Raw genomic sequence first — 23271 nt, 5'->3', positions numbered from 1 at the left:
AAAACATTGAGCAGTTAAAAATGACAAGTGTTTTAACTTTGTACTTAAATTTAAAATTATCACCAGCTATTTAAAGATTCTGTGTAAGAGTTATTCCTAAAGTTACCCATAATGAAGAAAGGCTTCTCCTTCAGTTTTTTTGCACTTTAAGTGTAGTTTACAATTTAAAAATTTAAACCTTCTAAGAATATTACAATGCAGGCCCTATTTTTTTGTTGAACTCGTAGATTTACCAAACCGTTCATTCACTGTACTATAATGTTTTTTGTTAGATTTGATCTGAAATAACTAAATCTTGGAGAAGGATTAGAATTCCTTTGGTTGTAGTGAGATTTTCAGTAGACTGATATTTGTTTAGTATTTCATTTATAATTCGAGCTTCTGAAATTTTCCAGGCTTCTAGAGTTTCTAAGTAGGAATGAAATTAGAGGCTTTATGCAATTAATATCACCCCTATTCAGAGTTTTTTGTTTTTGTTGTTCATTTATTTTTGATTTTGGGTTGACTAATGACTTGGTTTTTATATTTGGTTAAGATTTATAATACTGCTTTTATGTTTTAGCTACAGTGTTATTCTTAAAATATGAAAAAAATCTTCCTGTGCCATAGTAGATTTTATTAGTCTCAAGATAGTAGGTAAACAGTGTTTCATGAGTTTTCAAAATTGTTTTTGCATAAAAAAGCTGTTTTTAGTTCTCATAAAATTAGCTATAGTTCCTAGATAAAATGCTTACAGAAACATTTGTTCTTTCTGTTCCACGTTTCTCTTCGTAAAATTCAGCATTCTTTGGCGCTTTTTGCTTAGTTTACTTCTTTTATTTTGCCTAAGGTCATAGAACTTTCTATTTGGAAAAAAAAAAAGAACGAATTCCAACTTCCTGATTCCTAATACAGTAGTTTATGTATTGTGCTATGTTGCCCTTTAGTTAGACTATTCATTTTGAGTTAATTTCAGACTTAAACAAAAAATTTGCAATAATAGAAACCCAGTTTCATTTTACATACTCATAGAACAATGATCAACACCAGGAAATTAACGTTGATACGATTTCCATTATTCCTATTATATTTATTAATTGGAATTTTCCTGTAAGGAAGAGCTGTTCCCTCGCCTCTATTCTGTTTTTCATATGTATATTAATATGGAACCATGGATATTTATTCTATAAAATTGTAGAATATTATAAGGTTATATTCCATTATTATCATTGTATTGTTGAAAAATTATCCCAGAATTGGCATTAGTAGCCCTTTCAACTTGATTCCTGTGACCTTTTCATGAGCCTCCATCTCTTTTATTTAATTGTGGTAAAAAACACATAACATAAAACCTACCATCATAACCATTTTGAAACAGAGTCGAGTAGTGTTAATTATATGCACGTTACTGTACAACACAGTCTCTAGAACTTTTTCATCTTGCAAAACTGAAATTCTATCAAACAGCTTCCTTTTCCCCTCTGCTCCTGCAACCACCATTTTACTTTGTTTCTAAGAGTTTGACTTCTTTAGATACCTAAAGTGGAATCATAAAGTGGAATAAGTGGAATCATACAGTATTATCTTTTTGTTGCTGGCTTATTTCACTTAGCGTAACATCCTCATAGCGCCTCCATTTTGTAGCACATAACAAGGTTCTCTTCTTAAAGGCTGAATAATATTTTCTTTTATGTATGCACCACATTTTCTTTATCCATTCAATCATCAGTGGATATTTAGGTTAGTTCCACCTTTTGGTTATTATGAATAATGCTGCAGTGAACATGAATGTGCAGATAAATATCCCTTTGAGATCCTGCGTTCAGTTCTTTTAGATACATACCCAGAAGTGGGATTGCTGGATCATGTGATGATTCTATTCTTAATTTTTCAAGGAACCTCCATTATTTTAAAGCACTTTCTGAAACAACAATATATTCAGCTTTATCTTACATTTCTCTTACCTCAGCCCTGGAATCAACTATTACTCTAAGGAGCCATAGTTCTATTTAATGAAGAATAGTATATATCTTTTAAAGATTTTATTTATTTCTTTGAGACAGAGAGAGAGAGCGCGCACAAGCAGTGGGGAGAGGAGGAGGGAAAGGGAGAAGCAGGCTCCCTGCTCAGCAGGGAGCCTGATGCGGGGCTCTGTCCAGGACCTGGAGATCATGACCTGAGCCAAAGGCAGACACTCAGCCATCTGAGCCACCCAGGTGCTCCTGAAGAATAGTATTTGAAAGGGGTGCCTGGCTGGCTCAGTTGGAGGAGCATTCAACTCTTGATCTCAAGGTTGTGAGTTCAAGCCCCACATTGGGTGGAAAGATTACTTAAAAACAAAAAACAAAAAACTTACTTTAAAAAAAAAAACTATCTGAACGTAAGGCATACTCACTGGTACTGGAGTACGTTGCCTTTCAATAATAAGGTGTTGATTATTATTTCTACTCAGATTCCAATAGAACTTATTTTAGTTGTGCTTGAAGAGAATGAAAGGGAAGAGAGCACTTTTCCCTTGTTAACATACTTAGTTTCCTGTATTAGAGTTTTTTGAAGGCCCTAGGACAGTGGGACTCTAAGAAGTGTCTCATGAAGCAGTTGAGTATAATTGACCAAGGTGGTGGTGTATTCATCGTAATGATGCCTGGAACTGAAAATCTGTTTTAATTTTCTAGTTTTCCTGAGTAATTTTGGTTTTAGAAAGCTTTGGTCACAATAGCAATTCTTAACTCTCTCTGTTAAAAGAGCATAGTAACTGCAGTTGTTTAATGCTCTAAGCATGACTCCTTGAAAAAATAAAACTACCCAATGAAACTATGATATTTTCTCTTTTCACATTAAAAATCACTTGTATTTACTGAGACATAATAAGTCTTGACCTAAGTTGAAAGGCTTTAAATGCGGGACTGTGATTGCCCTTATGTTCTTTTACACAGATGCATGGCATCTCTTTACTTCCCCTGCTAGTTCCAAAGCATTTCTCTTTACTTGTCACCCCAGTGAGCTCCTTCATGATTGAACTGTTCTTTCCATGGATATATAGTCCATTTTTAAAAATACCATTTGTGCGAAATTATATTTTATAGCCTATTATCAGCCTCCAATGCGATCTTTTGTCTCTTTATATATAAATATTAATTCACTACTTGTTTTGGATATTGGCTGGAACATTAGAAGAGGAATGGTTCATTGTGAGCATAATTTAAGCTTTTCTTTTACGATGTCTTAGTATTCCCACTCTAGCTCATTTTATGATAGGTGCCTGGTTGTCCTGTTGTCATCTATTTTTTGAACGTGTCTAGTCAAGTGAGGTTGTATAGCAACAACTTTGGTAGTAGACTGGCTACATTCCAAAATTTCATGGGTAATCTTGCCTTGACATTTCATAAGCTGATGAAACTGCTCAAAAAACCAGATGTGGTATCTATAGAAGGGTTGCTATTACCTCCTTCCTATGGAGATACTCTGGTTAACCCACATCTGTTTCCTGTTGTAGCCTATATTCTCAGTGTGGTTTTTAATATTTGGGAATGCCTCAGAATAGTTAAATCCCTACCGCAATGTGGTTGAAGCAGTTGAAACCACTGGAGACTCTGGTTCAGATTTGGAGGTAGATTTTAGAAGTGACAGAAGCCCAATTTCAGTTTAACTAATTAAACCACTCTGAGGTAATACAGCAAAGCACACCCTCAAAAGCTGCCAGAAGATTTAATTAGTGTTGGCTCAACTTTTAAAGCATAAGGGTAATCTTTTGGAATCGCTTAAAATGGTTCATTTGTTCTGGGTTCAGAATGTACAAGCAAGCTTTAACCAGGATTTGTGTTGTTATTTTAAACATAAGGGGCTTAAAACCATATTTACAAACCTAGTAACCTGTCCAAAACTGTTACTTGTTGGGTTTGAGAAATGTAATAGTGCTTTTCTTAGAGACAAAGCAGCATGTTCTTTTTCACTGCATTGCTTCTGCCCAGTAGACATTGTGTGGCTGGTAAAAGAGAAATATTTAGGGGAAAAGCCATTTTCTAATAGAAGTGTCACCTCTGCAAAAGTAATGGAAGGAAACGGAGTTCAGAAAGTAATCATTGGAGTCTGTATAAAGGGAAACATACGGTTCTTTAGATGTAAAGTCTCCCAGTCAGATTTTTTAAGATGTTGATCCCTTAATCTCGTCAGAGGATTCTTATAATTGCTTTCCACATCATAACAACAAAAATGATAACCGCATTTGTTAATGACAGCTATTATTATTATTATTGTTAAAGTGCCCTTGGACTTGCACCTTATCTTTCCTTGCTTTTTTTTTTAATTATGAAAAATTTCAGACATGCAGTAAAGCAGAATAAAGATTCTCACGAACCATCAGCTTTAACCATTATTATTAGTACATGGTCACTCTAGAATAATGTCTTAGTGGGAGAGCCAAGGAGATGGTAGGTATGGATTATCTTATTAATACAACTATGATTGTAACACTTAAATGTTGGGATAACTTAAAAGAAATGAAAGAATCAAGTCTTTGTCCTTGTTCTTATAAGTCTCAGCTAGTGTTGAAATTTAAACTTTCAAATGTGATGAAAGCTGAAAAACATTATTTTATTAATTTTTTCCCATCAGAAATCATTTTTTAAAAATAATTTTAAACCCATATTAGAATTAAGTATAGTATAGCTGAAGAGGGAGGAAAGACCATATGGAAGACACTTAATTGTTTCTGGCTTTACTAAGCTTGAGGGGCATAGGGCAGTCCTGTCACAGGCAGGTGTGCGAGAGGACAGAGATGTAATCTAAAAAAGCAGTACATTAATTTTGTTGTAGGCTGAATAGTCACCAGCATGAAATTCTAATCCTGCACAGTCCGTTAGGGTAGCCAGTGACCACTTACAGCTGTGGAGCGCTCAGAAAGTGGCTGCTTTAACGAGAGATGCTCGAAGTCTAACATGCATACTAAGAAGGCGTAGTATGAGAAAAAACATAAAAGTCTCATTAAGAAATTTTTAAGTATTGGTTACATGTTGAAATAAAAATATTTTGGATTAGATAAAATACAGTATATACAGTATTAATATTAATTTTACCTGTTCTTTTTTACTTTTTAAAATCTGGCTACTAGAAAATGTAAAATTACACACGTGACTCACATTTGGGGCTTAAATATTTCTCTTGGGCAGCACTGTTCTAGACTCGACCCTGCTGTAAAAACTGCAACAGATAAAAGCAGGAAGATAGGGAATTAAGGGAAACAGTATGTTTATAAAATTACATTAAAAAATCTTTAGCACATCTGAATTACATTGTTTAATTGGAAGTAGATGTGATATATCTAGCTTTAATGTGCACTTTATTTTCTTTCTCCCACCATGCCCCTCCCCACCCCAAGGGGGGAAAAAAAAAAAGACTTCTAGTTTTTGCTTTTGAAGTGAAAGAAGGAGGATTAGCTAGAAGGGACTAATGCTCTAGTAGGTAAAGCTACAAAATCCTTAGTAGGGGCTTTTAGGTAACTGTGTTTGAGTTCCTGGCCACTCTGCTAATCTAAACATCTTTGTAAGAACTTTATTACCATTTGTTGTTGTTCGACAGATGTTGCTAAAAACCTTGGATTTTTCATATGTCCTTTGGTCTTTTTTCTTTTTCCTGAGACCCTGGTCTTGCACTTAGAGCAGCATTAACACTGATCCAAACACCAGTTTTGACAAGGGCCTAGACCAAAGCATTTCTAATCTCTAATCCTTTATGTGTAATTCTGAAATGAAAAAGCTCTCAAGACCAAGTTATTTCTGCTAATTCATTTGGTGGAAAACCTGACTTGAAGCAATATAAGACTATCTGGAATCTTCATGTGTCCCCCTTTGTGGGACTATGTATATGTTTTACTGCACAAAATGTGAATGTGTTTGGCCACAAAGTGCTGCCCGGACTCGGGCAGAGGGGATGCACTAAATGTGCATTGTGTTCACCTTTCTAAATACCACAAAAAACCTGAATTCGGAAATATGGCTGGCCTTAAGACTTTCAGATAAGAGATTTTGGACCTCCATTACCGTCCCACAGTAAATGAAAATATGTTATTAACCATAATTCTGTATTGAAGATGTTTATTTTTAGCACAATCAGAACACGGCGATAGAGGTAAATGAGGTCTTCCTGAAATAGAATTTTGTCATGTCACCCTCCTTTAATAAAGTGCTCTCAAAAGTATTTTGTTTTCTGTAGTTCTCATCCTGGAATTTTCATACCTGCCATAGGATGGTATCTGCCTAATGTTGTCTCCTTTGAGTCCCTTTTGTGTTCTTTCTGCCTCAGTGCATTTCTTTCAAAGTCAGTCACACAAGGCATCTTTGTGTCTTAACGTGTTATTTCTTCAATAATCTGAAAAATCCTTTTCTCTCTTTGTCAAAATTCTTCTAATTCTTCAAGATGGATTTGAGCTCCTACTGTTTCCTACACTTTTTCCTGATAAGCTACAGGCCAGAGAAGGGTATACGTGTATGAATTTAATGTAAATATAGTTTACCTCCTCAACTAAATTGTAACCCCTTTGCTACAAGAGGCCCTCTTACAAACTTCTGAGCATTCATCATGATGTCTTTCATGGTGATTTGCATTCATTAGATATGTTTGTCAATATTTGATTTGGGGCTGGGGGAGTAGAGTGAGGATCTGGTACAGCAGCAAAAGTATGTGTGATCTAATTACCAAACTGCTCCTTTTTACTTACCGTTTTAGTTAACGTACATCTAAGTAGCATAAGCGAACAATACAATCGGGGGTTGGAAATGAGAATAAGGCTGCAGCCCTGTAGTTTTCCACCAGTTGCCAGGACATAGAGAAGGTCTGCATTGTTTTTATTCTTCAGTTTAACAGTGTGTGGTTGTTTTGGTCTTCTCTTTGCACATATTCTTTTATATTAATGTATCAGTTTTTATTTTGAAGAACTACACTTTAATAAATTAATTCATTACAGCCATTTAAACACGGCTATATTTACCTTAAGGCATTTGCTGAACATCTACGTATCCAGTACTGTGCTATATATTTAATAAAAATAAATAAATAAATAAATAAATAAATAAAAGCAAGTGTACAAGCAAACTTCAGGTAAGGATATTGTATTTTTAATTTTTACATAGTCACTTAATAGATGAGATACATACTAAGCTAATATTGCCAGAATTTTTAGAAGGAAGGGTAATAAGAGATTGGAAAAATAGAGATAAAATATGAGCTTACACTGCGTATTTGAAATCATTCTTGTTAAGTTAGCATGCTATCCTTTTGTGAAAGAAAGCACTATAATAGGAATAACCAAGATGACACTTCAGTGTTGATACAACAGGCAGTTGGATTTGTTATTTTTTACATACATTTGAAGAATTAAGTACACATCTTTACCTCTTGTCTTTAAACTTAAACTTGAAGGTTATGAATACTGATGGCACTGGGAGACGAGTACTAGTGGAAGACAAAATTCCTCACATATTTGGGTTTACTTTGTTGGGTGACTATGTTTACTGGACTGACTGGCAGAGACGTAGCATCGAAAGAGTACACAAACGAAGCGCAGAGAGGGAAATCATCATAGATCAGCTTCCTGACCTCATGGGCCTAAAGGCCACAAATGTTCATCGAATCATTGGTAAGTAATTCCAGAATTTTCTGAGATGGAAATCAGGAATGGGAAAAATTCAGAGATAGTGGCTTGTAAAGCAGCACTGTAAATTGTTGATGTTTTATGGGTGTATAGAAATCATCTGTTAATTCTTTTTTAACCAGGAATAGGCCTTTTAAATGTAGGCTTACTCAAAATGTAGTACATAGGTCCATTTCTGACTTGGGCCAGTGCACCAGTCCTTAGGCAGTCTGGTGGCATCCTGCTCCCAGGAGGTCACCATATTGATGCTAACTTCGTGTGGACAGCCGACTAACATAGTGCAGGCACTACAACTCAGAACTCCTGGGCTCAAGTGTTCCTCCTGCCTCAGCCTCCCGAGTAGGTGGGACTACAGGCCTGCACCACCGCGCCGGGCTTTTTATTCCCTATTAATCTTCATAGTGTTTATTTATGATATTAGAATCGAAAGTATATTTGGGAGCAGATTTAATCATATGTCTTTGTGACCTACACAACTTAGTCATTTTCAAGTGAAAATATGTTGATTGTGTTGGTGTGTTTGTCCTTCTGTGCCCTTTTATAATTAATGCATCTTTTAGGTTCCAACCCCTGTGCTGAGGAAAATGGGGGATGTAGCCATCTTTGCCTCTATAGGCCTCAGGGCCTCCGCTGTGCCTGCCCCATTGGCTTTGAACTCATCAGTGACATGAAGACCTGCATTGTCCCAGAGGCTTTCCTTTTGTTTTCACGGAGAGCAGATATCAGGCGAATTTCTTTGGAAACTAACAATAATAATGTGGCCATTCCTCTCACTGGTGTCAAAGAAGCTTCTGCTTTGGATTTTGATGTAACAGACAACCGCATTTACTGGACTGATATATCACTCAAGGTTAGCCAAAAGAATTGGAATGTTAAAACTGAAGACTAGAAGGGAGTGCTTTAAAATGTCCAAGTCTTCATGCTATGATGATCACTCTTCCTCATTGCTTAGTAGGCAGAATTCAACAAAAGCCCTTAACTTTTTAAAGGAAGTCAAGGGGGAGGTCCATTCAGTATTTAATTAAGTGCTTTTTTTTTTTAACACAAGATACTTTGCTTGAGTGTTCTTAAATCTGCAAGACATAATATTCCTCTACTTTGTTCCATTTGAGGATAATGAGTGACATTTTCTGCAAGTAAAGAGTAAGCAGTTATATAAATGGCACATAGAAGCCTGGCTCTTAATTTATTTTAAACAAAATTTTGCAGTCTGGCTGAAGTAGAAAACTCTAATTATGAGTTAGAGTATACCTTTATTTTCTTTTTCCTAAAATAAATATTGAAAAGCATACTGAGTCAATAAGGAGGAGCTCCTGACCAGAAAATCTGGAGAATAATCTTTCCTTCTTCTAGATAGTTTTGGACTTATTTCAGATAACTTGTGTAAGATTTGTCTAATATGGAAAAATCGTGGGGTAGTGGAGCCAGAGTTGAATTTTAATGGCACTCAGTAAAATCTATTAATTGAGTGAATGAATGAAGTAAATAAATACATTTTGACTTGTATTCTATGGCCTTCTAAGTTTTCTCATCTTGAAAATAGAGATAATGCCTATCTTGCAGGGCTGTTTCGAGGATTAAATGAAAATATATGTGTACAAAGTACTTAAGGTAGGGCTTGCCAAGAAGTAGCAGCTATTATTAATAGCTTGAATTATGATTTTAAATTTTGAGGGATTCAGAATTACAGTGGTAATAATATGATAAGGGTTATATACATTTTATAATGTATAAGGTCGTTGAGATCTTTTTAGATTAACAGAATGCCATGACATACTCTCAAGAACCTTCAGGAAGCTGACAACCAGTTATGAGTCTACAACATTCTGGTCATATCTTTTTCACTTGATTACTAATACATTACTAATAGATTTTAAAAGCAGTCATTCTACTGTCTTACTAGAATAAATTTTTGGTCCCTAAGAATTATAAAAATTTCTCCCTGGCTTGAGAGTAAAACTTGAGGTCACAGTTGTATTTATTAGAGATTGACATCAGGTTTTTCCTGTGCTTGTAAAATATGTGAATTGTATTAAGAAACTATGCCTCTGGCTCTTCTGGATCCTCCCACCCAACAAAAACCAAAACAAACATGCTTTCTGGATAGTGTTTTGTACTTAAGACATGTGATTTTGTTGTTAATCTTATTTTTGCAGACCATCAGCAGAGCCTTTATGAATGGCAGTGCGCTGGAACATGTGGTAGAATTCGGCTTAGATTATCCAGAAGGCATGGCAGTAGACTGGCTGGGGAAGAACTTGTACTGGGCAGACACAGGAACGAATCGAATTGAGGTGTCAAAGTTGGATGGGCAGCACCGACAAGTTTTGGTGTGGAAAGACTTAGATAGTCCCAGAGCTCTTGCACTGGACCCTGCTGAAGGGTAAACAGCTTTTATGTATGCATTCTTTGCAACTGTGTTGCACATAGCCTAATTATGGATTGTATTTTTGATGTCTTAAGTAGTGCTTATTAGGAATCTGATAACTAAACCATAGGTAGGCTTTATTTTAAAATCCAGTAGTTGAGGGATGCCTGGGTGGTTGAGTCGGTTAAGCATCCAGCTCTTGATTTCAGCTCAGGTCATGATCTCAGGGTCGTTAGATCAAGCCCTGCTTTGGGCTCCATGCTCAGCATGGAGTCAGCTTGAGAGTCTCTCTCTCTCCCTCCCACTGCTTGCACTTGCATGCTCTCTCTCCCTCTCAAATAAATAAAATCTTTAAAACCCATTAATTGCCCTCAGAGCTCAGCACTCTACTGCAAATCTCTTCCTTGAAGTAAAAATAATTAACATTAGGTAGAGAAAGACTAGTGAAATGGATTAGTATTTAAATATTACCAGTCATACTTATATGCTAATAAACAGCCTTTTTAAAGGTATCCAGTTTGCATTTGCTTGCATCCTGTCTCAGGTTAAACCAGATTCCAAAACCCACTGAAATAATGCCATGTACTAAGAAATAGTTGCATTTTAAAAAGTTTCACTTTAAAATAGTCATTAATTTAGAATGGACAGTTAGTTTGATCACTGTTATAAGCTTAGAGAACTTTGATATTAAATAGTAGACTTTTCAATAAATAGAAGTTTATTTACAACACAATACATTTTTCAAGGATAGGTGATCCTCTTACATGATTTAGCAAGTTTTAAAAAGCTAACAGCTAAGAAATCTGGAATTCGAAGAATAATTCCACTTTTAAAAGCAGAGGTTAACAGTGTGAACATGAAAGCATATTTACCATATCTGTAATTAAAAATAGTTTTCTTGAAATCACATTAATCGCATTATTAGCTAGTTACCATCTGGTTAGAAGGCCATAGCAAAGAAAGTTCTCTGTGCTGACGTGGTGTGGTTAGATTATGGTGATCTTTACTCTGAGCATTAGTTACCAGACAGATTTAATAGTTGGGACTAAGGACTCTAGTTTATGTGGCTGCTGGCAGCTGTGACATTTCTCTCACAGTTGTTTCTCCTTGCTTCTTGTGTGCATGTTCCTGTCAGCTGACAAGTGCAAATACAAACAAAGCCCAGGACTAACTTTAATTTTCAGAAAAGCATGTTCATGCATTGTTACCAGGTCAGCCCTCAGCTGACAGGCTGAGGAGTGAATGTCTGTCCTCAGGTATTTGATGAGAGTTGGCATGTGGAGTGCTTTCCTAGTCCCAGTATTCAGAATGTCTCAGAACTAGCACCTTACTAGTTTAGTTGCAAAAGCATTTAGCTAAAGATTAGGTTCTAGTTCTCACTCTGCCATGTGACTGAGTTGAAGAAATTAAATCATTCACATTTCTTTTACTGTTTTAGCCTCTTTACATCTGTAAAAAGCCCATACTGTGGGGCTGCTCTAAGGTTAATGTGAAAAACTTGAAAAAATAAAATAAAAGCAAGAAAGTATTCTAAAATTTCACAGGGATTATTGCAATCACTGCCCAGCTGACACGATAAAAGGTGATTGATCACTCTTGTACATATAGTATGTTCCCTTGCACTGTGTGACCAAATACATTTCAAACTTTGCTTTTTAACTTCATTTAAAGGCTACTAATTTTTACCTTTGATGTACTGTTGCAACTTGTTTTGGGGGAGAGTTGATTATATAAGTCAAAAAATAAGTCTAAAAATTTAAAAACTCAAGTTACTTGTATTCAGAAATATATAAAAAGATACAAAAATATTTTATGCAGAAGTGAATCGGATTCTGAGACCAGAGCTTTAATTTTTTGGTATCTTCTTGAATATTAGTTTTATAAATGCAAGAGCTGCAGTAAGGAAATCATTGGTTTATTTCCAATTTCTGGGTTTTGGATGGAACAAATTCATTGGAAAGACTAAAGAAAGCTGACTCACTTCCTTTTTAGGATATGAGAAAAAATATTTAGTTGAGGGTGCCAAAATAATTGAAGAAATTATAGCCATGATTTTGTTTTAATAAATTCTTTGATTCAACGTGTATTTTCTTTATTTAGTTACTGTGCACAAATATGGCCCTTTCTTCCCAAATAACCAAAAGTGAAATGTTATCTATTGTTTTGAATTTAGATTTATGTATTGGACTGAATGGGGTGGAAAACCTAAGATAGACCGAGCTGCCATGGATGGAAGTGAACGTACTACATTAGTTCCAAATGTGGGACGGGCAAATGGCCTAACTATTGATTATGCTAAAAGGAGGCTTTATTGGACAGACCTGGACACCAACTTAATAGAATCTTCAAATATGCTTGGTAAGCTGTACTTCTTCTTATTCAGACAGATAGTATGTTATTCCTTCTGTGTAGAAATCAGTGGCTGCTGTTTACCGTTGGTTAGGTACTATTAATAGAACTTCATATGAATGTCTAGATTCTCTTCCTCTGACTGGCATTGTATCCTGTTTATTATTATTAATAGTGGGCCAGGTATGTGGATTCACATCTCTTTATTTTGTGGGAATTTCATTGTTGCTGGGCTTGTAATGGAATTTATAACTCCCTAGATATTCCTGAAGTGACTTTTTGTACTAGTAAAATACACTATATTCATTTCTGTCTTTTTATCGAAGGAAGAAGAAAAGTTCAACTTATAGACCCTTATGGAGAAAAAAAAGATTGCAGTATAAATAGACCATTTGTAGGAGTTTAAACAAACTCAGTGATTTATAGCAAGAATATAAGTTTGAGGCATGGGGTCAGACTGCAGATGTATTGATTTCAGAGGACTGGTCTGGTTTTAAAATTGCTTTTAAATAAATTGTTCTATTTTAAATTGCTTACAAATGTAATATTTTATATGTTACAACTGTTTTTTTCTTTTGTCCAATAAGACTTATGCTCTCACATATTTCATACCTCTGCTTCTCCCCTCTCCTCTGCCTTTCTGAAAATAGGACTCAACCGTGAAGTTATAGCAGATGACTTGCCTCATCCTTTTGGCTTAACTCAGTACCAAGATTACATCTACTGGACGGACTGGAGCCGACGCAGCATTGAACGTGCCAACAAAACTAGTGGCCAAAACCGCACCATCATTCAGGGCCATTTGGATTATGTGATGGACATCCTCGTCTTTCACTCCTCTCGGCAGGCGGGGTGGAATGAGTGTGCTTCCAGCAATGGGCACTGCTCCCACCTCTGCTTGGCTGTGCCAGTTGGAGGTTTTGTTTGTGGATGCCCTGCCCACTACTCACTTAATGCTGACAACAGGACTTGTAGTGGTAAGCTGCATTTCCCCCCAAAGCAAACTAGAATTCGAGAAGAAAGCAGGATTTTGAACACACTTTGTAGTTCATGTTCTTTCTAGAGTAAAAAGTTGTCAAAGTCCAGAGTTGATCATTTGTTTAACAAAAGAGGAAGACTAAAGATGCAAAAAATGCAAGTTTCTGTAACTATTTAGTGATAGCTAATTACCGTTACAGAAAAATTGATATTATAGAAAAATTAAGTCTTTTACTTTTTAGCACTAAATATTTAATGCACAGTTGCATAGCTTCATTGAGAAAGACAGTCACACATGCATTACTATACATAATTTATATTTATTCATTTTTATAAAGGAAGAGCAGTAAAAACAGTACAAAAAAGAGAATCTTCAAAATTAAATCTCCTTCTCCTTTGAAGTTCATAGAATAAAGGTAAACAATTTAAGTGTATAAGAGGCTAAGTGGAAAAGGCATATGAGTAAATTTAGCCTGGTATGAAGCAGTTGTAAATATATGGGGAACTAGAGAGCACATGCTCTGAACATAGTGGGTGGTCTCTATTTAATTCCAGTTGATGTTACCAGATCTCATCCAGTCATGAATCCAGATTTTTTTTTTTTTGGCTGCAATATCTTCTGATATTTAAATATTAGCAATACATATTACATATTAAATACACATAACCACACACACACAGACTGTGCTAATAATAGCAAAACACAGTGTGTAACAAACATTGCTGGCTTGGGGAAACCTGGTTTAAACTCAGGTATATGTAAAGGCCCATGTCTTGTTGAATAAACAAGAACTAATTGGTAGAGATGATAAAGAAATAGAGAATTTGGTCAGAAAGAGCAAATTCTGGCAGAGAATTATAGGATATGGTTCACTAGGGTAAATGGTAACAAAACTGCTATAGGATATTAGATTAACTATTAATTATTCAATTAGTCATATATAACATAATATATAATAAATATATAATATAGAAAACATTACATATAAATAATATAAAGTAAACATTTTTCGTATGTAAATATATAAACATTTAAATATAACATTTATATATTATATAATTATATGATAATAAATCATATAACAAATAATAATATGATATAAAATAACTGTTAACTATTCAGTTAACTGTTGAAATTATTCTGTGCCTGAAAGTATAGGAAGTCACACAGGAAAGGATTCAGTGTGTTCTGACACAAGCCTTCAGTTGTAAACAAGAAAGACTGTAAGTTTATAGTTTAATGATTTGGAGTCTTTGCCACATATTAGTTTTGTGTTTTACTAAATCAAGTCACATAATTTTTTTTTAACATTTTTGTTTATTTGAGAGAGAGAGCATGAGCCAGGTGTGGGGGCCGGGCAGAGGGAAAGGGAGAAGCAGATTCCCTTCTGAGCGGGAGCCTGAGGCAGGGCTTGATCCCAGGACCCTGAGATCATGACCTGAGCCAAAGGCAGATGCCTGACCAACTGAGCTACCCAGGCACCCCGAGTGACAAATTTTTTAAGCCTTAAATTTCTCATTTGTAAATGGGAAGAATAATAACTACCGTGTAAGGTTGCTGTGAAAATTAATATATAACATGATTTGATTGCTGTGTAGACTGTATTTGAAGAGAAAAAGGCGTGGTAGCAGGGAAGTCAACTAGACTGGTGTGGTAATCAGGTAGACTTGTTTGGGATGGTGGTGGTGGTGATGGAGAAAAGCTTTAGATTAAAGGTATGTTTTGAAGCTAGAGTGAACAGAACTTGTTAATGGTTTGGATGTGAGGAAGAAGAGGGAGGGAGCAAATGTGACTTTTAGATTTTTGGTTTCAGTAGTTAAGTAGATAGGAGATGAGAAGACTAGAGAGGAAGCCTAGTTTTCAGAATGAAATAAAAAGTTTGATTTTTGGCATGTTTATATTGATTTTCCTATGGGACATTGAAATAGATACATTAAATATAGGTAGTTGGATAGAAGAGGAGAGACATGAAGTTAGAGATAAATAAATTTTGGAATTGCTAGCATGTTTTTAAAATGGGTGAGATTACTTAGGGAGAAGGTTTAGAGCTGGGGTCAGCAAACTTTCTGTAAAGGGCCAGAGAGTAAATATTTAGGCTTTGTGAATCATACAGTTTGTCACACCTGTTCAACTCTGTCCACTGTAGCATGAAAGCAGCCATTATCAAGACATTTCTAAAATGTGTCTGAATTCTGATAAGCTTTATTCCAAAACAGGCAGCAGGCCAAGATACAGCTATGGGCCATAGTTTGCCAACTCCTGATGCAGAGACAGGGAAGGATCTGGTAACCTAAAGAACTCTGTTTGAGGAGGGAAAGCAGCAGCCAGAGAGGTAAAAGGAAAAGCAGGAGAAAATAGTGGCATCAGAAATAAGATTGTCCCCCAAAAGCACTGTGTTGAATGCTGCTGAGAGATTGAGTTAGGTGAATCCTAAAATAGTATCCACTGGATTTTTTAATAAGGTGTGGTTATTTGTAACCCTACAGGGAGTAATTGCAGGGAAATAATGGTGAAAGATCAGAGTTGGTCAGAATGTGAATGGAGAAAGGGAAAAGGAAAGGGGGGTAGTATCTTTTTCAAGAAGTTTGACATTGAATGGAAGGAGAAAATAAAGGTAATGACTGATGGAGGATGGAGACAAGGGGACTATGGAAAGACCTTTGAGATCATTATTTTAGCTGCTCATATCTGTGCATATTAGTCAGTGAAGGCCATGAGAAGTCAGTGCTACGTGTCCCTAATATCCATTTGTCTTTGGGTGCCTTCTGGTGATAGATCACTCGTGTTACAAGAGGCTTTCTGTTGTGTGCTCTTTCTATAATGAGTACTATTGAATATTTGTGTAGAGATAAATTAGATCCCAAGGCAGGTTACGAGAGAAATTTAACACAGTACATACCGTCAGAAAGTTTTCCAGCATTGTGTGTGATGTACTCCTTGACCTGTGTTTCTTTTTTTTTTCTTCAAGATTTTGTTTATTTATTTGAGAGAGAGAGTGAGAATGAGCAGGGGGGAGGAGAGAGGGAGAAGCAGACTCCCTGCCAAGCAGGGACGCCGATGTGGGGGCTCCATCCCAGGATTTTGGGATCATGACCTGAGCCAAAGGCAGATGCTTAACCGCTTAGCCACCCAGGTTCCTGACCTGTGTTTCAAAAGCAAATCAGATTGTGTTGTTTCTCTGCTCAAAGACATGCAATGGCTCCCCATTTCACACGGAGTAAAAACCTAGTTCTTACAAAGGCCTACGAGTTCTGCATGATCCATACCCTACACTTTGCATTCCTCCCCTTTTGCTTCTCTAACCTCAGCTTCTACTCTTCTCTCCCTTGTTCTTTTCATGACGGCAACACTAGCCTCATTATTATTTTCAGATATGCCCGTTACTTCCGTCTCAGGACTGTTGTACTGCTTCTTGCCTTTGGAATGTTTTTCCTGCGAATATTTACATGGATATACTTCACCTCCAAGTCTTTGCTTAATTGTGACCTATACAGTAAGACCTGGTTTACCCTATTTAAAGTAAATCATCCTTTCATCCTGTCTAGCATTGCCAGTGTTCTTTACCTGCACTTTTTTTCCCCCGTAACACTTATCACTCATTGATATCCTATATAATTTATGTACTCTAATTATTATATACTTTAACTTCCTTATTATGTTAATTGCTTTTGTCTATCTACTGGAATATAAACTCCCTGAAGCCGCGTTTTGTTTTGTTTTGTGTTTTCACTGATACATCTTAAGTGCCTACATCAGTGCTTGGTAAATAGTAACGATTCAAGAAATCATTGTTAAGTAAAAGGATGAAGAAGCAGGACAGAACTGGGAAAAATACATGTACTTTTCCATTCAGCAGCTTCATGACCTTGGCGAAAAACTTAACCTTTCTGAGTTTGCTTATTTAAAAATGGAGGTGATAATTTTGGGGATTAACATCTAGAATGATGAGTGACATGTTGGAGGTCCTAAATAAATGTTTGTTTTCCTTCCCAATTCTCTGAAATAATTTTATTCTTTTACTTTCAAAATTATGGCTACAGGGCTCTCCATAGTTATTGTCATCTAATGATTGTTTCTTCATGTATTCATTCATTTATTTTTCAATGAATATTTATTGAATGTCTGCTACATACTGGGCATCATTTGAGCCACTGGAAAATATAGCAGTGGATGAAATAGACATCAGTCTCTGCCCTCATGGAGCTTCTAATCTAGTGGGACAGATATTGAACCAAATAAGTAAACTATATCATGGGTTAGAAGGAGATAAATGTTTTGGAGAAATATTAAGAGCAAGAAAGGGTGAGGAGGAAGATTGCAACATTAAATACGATTAGCAGAGAAATCCTTACTGATAAAGTAGCATTATGTCAAGAACTGAGAGAGGTAAGGAAATGAGCTAGGTGGATATCTGGGAGAAGACCTATTAAGTAAAGGGGATAGCAAATGCAGAGGCCCAAGGAGGGAGAATGTCTGGCATATTAGAGTAACACCTAGGAGGCCATTGTCACTGGAATAGAGTGAATAAAGAGATTAAGTCACGGAGGAAACAGGAAGCCAAATTGTAGAATCCCTTGCTCAGTACTGAGGTGGCTGGTCTCTATGGCACCTTTGTGCAAATTAGGAAAAGATGTTTCCTGTGGACAGTCATAGGCGCACACACGCATGGCTTGGTTAATGATGTGTGGGCTACTCAGTGCCGTTGGTATAGTGCACAAATGGCCCATTAGATGCGATGGACATGGCCTTGTAGGTTATGAAGGTCTTACACAGGAGCATTGCCTCCGTTTAAGCTGGAGGTAAATAATTGTACCTTCAAAAGAGAGCTGAAAACCTCCCTCCTACATAAGGCCTCGTCTTCCAACTTGTGTGTGCAGCTGTCTTCATTGTGGGAATGCAAAACTCAGACAGCCTGGATGACAGTTTTTAAAGTACCATTTTGCAGGAGATGAGGGGGTTAGAGATTACATAAATTAAGATGGATTTAGGTTTACAAAATTTGCATATTCTTTGCACTGGATGACTGAATCAAGTCTTCATTTGAAGAAGTCAGAACATTAGCTTCCTCTTAGAAAAGTTGTTAACGTCATCCATAGACTTTTTCAAACAAGCATTTAAAGTGCCTGGGTGGCTTAGTCGGTTAAGCATCTGCCTTCAGCTCAGGTCATAATCCCAGGGTCCTGGGATCCAGCCCCACATCGGGCTTCCTGCTCAGCGAGGAGCCTTCTTCTCCTTCTCCTTCTGCCTGCTCCTCCCCCTTACTTCTATGCATGCTCTCTCTCTGTCAAATAAATAAATAAAATCTTAAAAATAAGAAAAAAGAAACAAGCATTTATTTGGAACCATATTTGGTTTTATCTTAATCTACATTTCTAGAACACCTAACTGTAGAATCTAATTGAAGGTTAAAACTTGATTCCCCCCCCCCCAAAAAGTACCCAGTAAAACATAGTAGGAGCCAAATATATATTTGATTAGTTGTTTCCCAGACAGAAAAAGTTGGCAACTAAAACTCTGGAGTCTAAGCCTCATTGTATGTCTTAATGTAAGTGGTGATTATTCTGTTGGAAATGCACAGTTTAGAGCCCCCCCCTTTTTTCTTGCTTTACAAGAAAGTAGTACTGCCAAAAAAACATTCTTTAAAAACAAAAGATAGCTACTCTGTTGTGATGTGTATTCTTACTACTTAAGGCATGGGTTCTACTAAAATTGCTTTAAGTTGTTAAGTCAATATGTGATGGAGCTGACTCCAGATAATGGAGGGTTCCTGTGGGATCATTGGAATGAATACCTTCTAAATCTTCCAAGCTGGGTATGGGCTTTTAGTCAGTGAAGAACTTACATAAAGCAGAATTTCTGTGTTGTGAATGTAACATTGTGTGTCAACTATATTTCACTTAAAAAAAAAATTCAGTGTGTGAATACCAAGTTTCTTTATGAATACCAATGAGTTTCTTTGGGATTGAAGCCAATGTATGTTTGGGTGTAAATGTGAAGTAAACCAGGGAACCACACATAATGGAGTTGTGAAGAATGGGGCTTAGGAAGAAATAGAGCAGGGAGTTCTAGATTGGCCATTTATGTTTATATCCCTGAGAAGGACAAAATTCTACTGGATTCAGGTGATGACTGAATGCCAAGAGAATAGAATATAATTATGGAATTTTTATATTATGTTTTAATGAAGATGTTCAACATGCTAGTAGACTGAAGTTGCCGGTAGCACTGTCAAGGGCTGTTGTTTTCTAGATGTTTTCCTGCATTGAAGATAATTACATAGTAATCAGTGGCTTAGTCTCCAGGAAAGGGAAATGTAGTCTCTGTTGCATTTCCCCATTTCATAAATTTAGGACATCATCTTAGCATCAGAGCAGAATATTTTTTAGTGAAAATATAAATACAAGGGTTTTTTTTACGAGGGTTAGAGATAATGAGTATAAAGCATTTATTACTAGTTTGTGTGTGTGTGTGTGTGTGTGTGTGTGAGAGAGAGAGAGAGAGAGAGAGAGAGAGAATGAGAGGGAGGGAGGAAGAGGGGAGGAGAAAGATTTTTACTGGCTGTCTCTCCTTACAGTTACCACATATACACAATGCAAAATAAAACCTATATATACAGTCCATGAGGACTTGTTTAATTTCTATTAATACCAACTTTATTATTGCTACTACTGATAATAATAAACAATGGTGATTTTTATTTTACATTTATATAATTTTTCATTGAGGTGTAATTGACATAATACATTACAATCTTTAAAGTTTCTTCATATACGTTGTAAAATTCTTAGAGCAGCTTATGGAGCAGGAGAAGATAGCTATAACCTTATTTGAGAGTTGAGCAAACTTTGACCCAAAAAGGTTAATTGACTTAGTTATAATCAAGTGACTAGATAGAGAGCTGAGACTAAAACCAGTCTTGGAAGCTAGGGTTCCTGCCACCCACAAGAATAGGTTATGGAAGAGTAAGATTATTCACTTGGTAGACAAGGAGAATTTTGATCTCTTTATCAAATGTTTTATTGAAATCAAGTCTCCTTTTATACCACTGTGGACAAGATAGAACAAAATAGGCTAGGGGCCTGTGTCACTGGGTAAATTCATAACTGATTTGGTAGCATAGTGCTGATTAGTGTCACCTTGAGGAAAATTTCTGGAAACATTCCAAAGGGTTTTGTTCTCAGCCTTACCTCCTCAGCATCTATGTTTGTTTTGTATGAGATATGGACAACAAGCTGATCAAATATTTGGGTGATACAAGACTTAGAGTAATTGTGTTTCAAATTTGCACTTTGCTTTCTTTAAGCTCCAACTACTTTCCTGCTCTTCAGTCAAAAGAGTGCCATCAACCGCATGGTGATTGATGAGCAGCAGAGCCCTGACATCATCCTTCCTATCCACAGCCTTCGGAATGTCCGGGCCATTGACTATGACCCACTGGACAAGCAACTCTATTGGATTGACTCACGACAAAACATGATCCGAAAAGCACAGGAAGATGGCAGCCAGGTAATTCAGGGCTCAGTTCAAAATCTCTTTCTTTTGCCTGGTAATTGGAGTAACCAACCATCCTATTTTACTTAATTCCCGAGAGAGAGAGAGAGAGAGAGAGAGAGAGAGAATGTGGGCGTGTGTATGGGGGAGGCCGGGGACTCAAATTCTGTACCTAGCAGCTGTTTTCCCTCCTGATGATCTTTGACTAAATAATTGATGATGCCGTTGGAATAAAAATTGTATAAGGAAAATTTATGCTCATATATTGGTGATGACTTTGTCACTGCCACTCATATCTGTTTATATAGTTTTTTCCACTGTGTTTCCATCTACATGGAAAGTTAGAAGCTTTGAAATCAAATAGACCTTATGAACTTTTTTTTTTAAAGATTTATTTATTTATTTGAGAAAGAGAGAGAGAATCCTCAAGCTGACTCCCCACTGAGTGTGGAGCCAGACATGGGGTTTGAACTCATGACCCTGAGATCATGACCTGAGCCGAAATCAAGAGTAGGCTGCTTAACTGACTGAGCCACCCAGAACCCCTCTTACAAATTTTTTTGGCTGAAAACTATGTAAAGCACATGGCCCACTGTCTGTTACCTAATAGATGGGGACTCCATAAAATAACAGTTTTCCTGTTATTAACTGTTTTAAAAAGGTTCAGAGGTTAGGAAACATATAACACACTCTCAGTAAAATTAAAAACATCTAGGTTATGTTATCACTAACCTAATAATGTTGGGGGGGGGCTATTATTTGGTGACTGTGGGATGGGAATGAAAATACTATCAACAAATCTTGTCTATGCTTACACACCAGTGACAGTTTGCATACTGTTATCCATACTACATGACTTTGTGGCTAAGCAGTTTTAGACTGGGGTTACTATAAATAATTATTTGTCTTCCTTATAGCAGTGATGTTGGATTTTGAGTGTATCAAAATTTAGGGAGATTGGATTACTAATTTTTGATATGTCTTAATATCTCACAAAAGGCAAGGAGGTGATGTATTTAGGGGCTGTTGGGGGATCATTGAGGGGGTACAGCTATAGTGGTATATTACAGATGTGCCTTACACTGTATAGGCTAGGGCTAACAGGCTGATAAGTAGTAGATAGAAATTATAGCTGTTATTATACAGACAAAGACACAGCAGATAAATGAGATAGCCTCATTAAGGAATATGTTACCTCAGAGTTGCCAAGTAAAAGAAATATCATTTATTTGGGTAGAGCAGATGAACTGAACCTCTCTAATTGCTTTGCTTTGTTAAAAAAAATTTTTTTTCGGTGGTTTGAGGATTGGAGAAAGACATGACTGGTAGATACGGTTTTACCCCTAATTGCTATCATCTCTATAAGCAGTTTCTGCCCGTCAGCCCTGTTGGCATTTTTTAGGCTGTGTAAGTCTTTGTTGTGGAGGGATGACCAGTACGTTGTAAGCTGTTTAACAGCATCCCTGACCCCTATCCTCTAGATGCCAGTTATCCCCCATAGGTGTGGCAATCCCAAATGTCTCCACACCGTGCCAAACGCCCTGAGTTAAGAGCCACTGCTTTAGTGGTATTTCTAAGGGGTGGTTCTAGCTGCAGTTGTCTCCAGTTTCCAGGACACAGCTGCCACCTCCTCACTCTAATCAATGCACTGTCAGGTTCCTAGAGCAACTAATATGGCCTTAGCTCTCTCATCTGCCCCATGTCGTAATAACCTAAGGGAACATTTGAAATGCATGGTAACAAAGAAACAGATCACCCATAAAAAAATGTACTAGTAAGAAACGTCCAGTGAGACTTTAGAGTTCCTTCTCAGGTTTGTAACCACATACGTGTAAGCATTTGTGAGTGATCACCTCAGGGCTCTCTGACTTGGAGTCTAATTTTCTGTGTTTATGTCTTTTTTTTCCCTAGGGCTTTACTGTGGTTGTGAGCTCAGTTCCAAATCAGAACCTAGAAATACAACCCTATGACCTCAGCATTGATATTTATAGCCGCTACATTTACTGGACTTGTGAGGCCACCAATGTCATTAATGTAACAAGATTAGATGGGAGATCAATTGGAGTGGTACTAAAAGGCGAACAAGACAGACCTCGAGCCATTGTGGTGAACCCGGAGAAAGGGTATGTTACTAAAGTTACATTCAGATATCTTGGCATCCGAGACCCTCATCAGCCTTCCTTTTCAGCTCATTTGTTATTTACCGTTAAGTATCCTGCGGACGGTCCAGTGAAAAACTCGATATTCTCCATTCACTTGCCCCTGCATTTTCTTACATCCTTGCTTTCTCTGATTTTACTGCCCAGAGTTTCTTTCCTTCGTCACTATTGCTGTAGTTCTAATTTCTAACCATATCTTCAGGACTGTTGGAACCTCATCATCATCTACGAAGTTTTCCTTGATCTACCCCACCCCAGCCAGGTGTGATTTTCCCCTCTCCCAAGTACCCATCACTCT

At 36.8% G+C, this 23271-nt stretch overlaps 1 protein-coding gene across 3 annotated transcripts in view; it reads left to right on the top strand.

Annotated features, from left to right (window-relative positions):
* LRP6 (LDL receptor related protein 6) overlaps window positions 1-23271 on the top strand; it is a 171286-nt gene that overhangs the window by 107978 nt on the left and 40037 nt on the right. For all 3 annotated transcript variants that reach the window (XM_034644777.1, XM_034644775.1, XM_034644776.1), the window contains 7 exons: window positions 7396-7612; window positions 8188-8477; window positions 9784-10010; window positions 12169-12353; window positions 12995-13321; window positions 20627-20829; window positions 22726-22937. In XM_034644777.1, coding sequence (XP_034500668.1) covers window positions 7399-7612; window positions 8188-8477; window positions 9784-10010; window positions 12169-12353; window positions 12995-13321; window positions 20627-20829; window positions 22726-22937 — 1658 coding nt within the window. In that variant the 5' untranslated portion in view covers window positions 7396-7398. The remainder of the gene's footprint in view (window positions 1-7395; window positions 7613-8187; window positions 8478-9783; window positions 10011-12168; window positions 12354-12994; window positions 13322-20626; window positions 20830-22725; window positions 22938-23271) is intronic.

This window comes from Ailuropoda melanoleuca, chromosome 16 (assembly GCF_002007445.2).
Source record: "Ailuropoda melanoleuca isolate Jingjing chromosome 16, ASM200744v2, whole genome shotgun sequence".
Classification (NCBI taxonomy): Eukaryota; Metazoa; Chordata; class Mammalia; order Carnivora; family Ursidae; genus Ailuropoda; species Ailuropoda melanoleuca.
The sequence above is the reverse complement of the archived record's forward strand: the minus strand, read 5'-3'. Positions and strand labels throughout refer to the sequence as shown.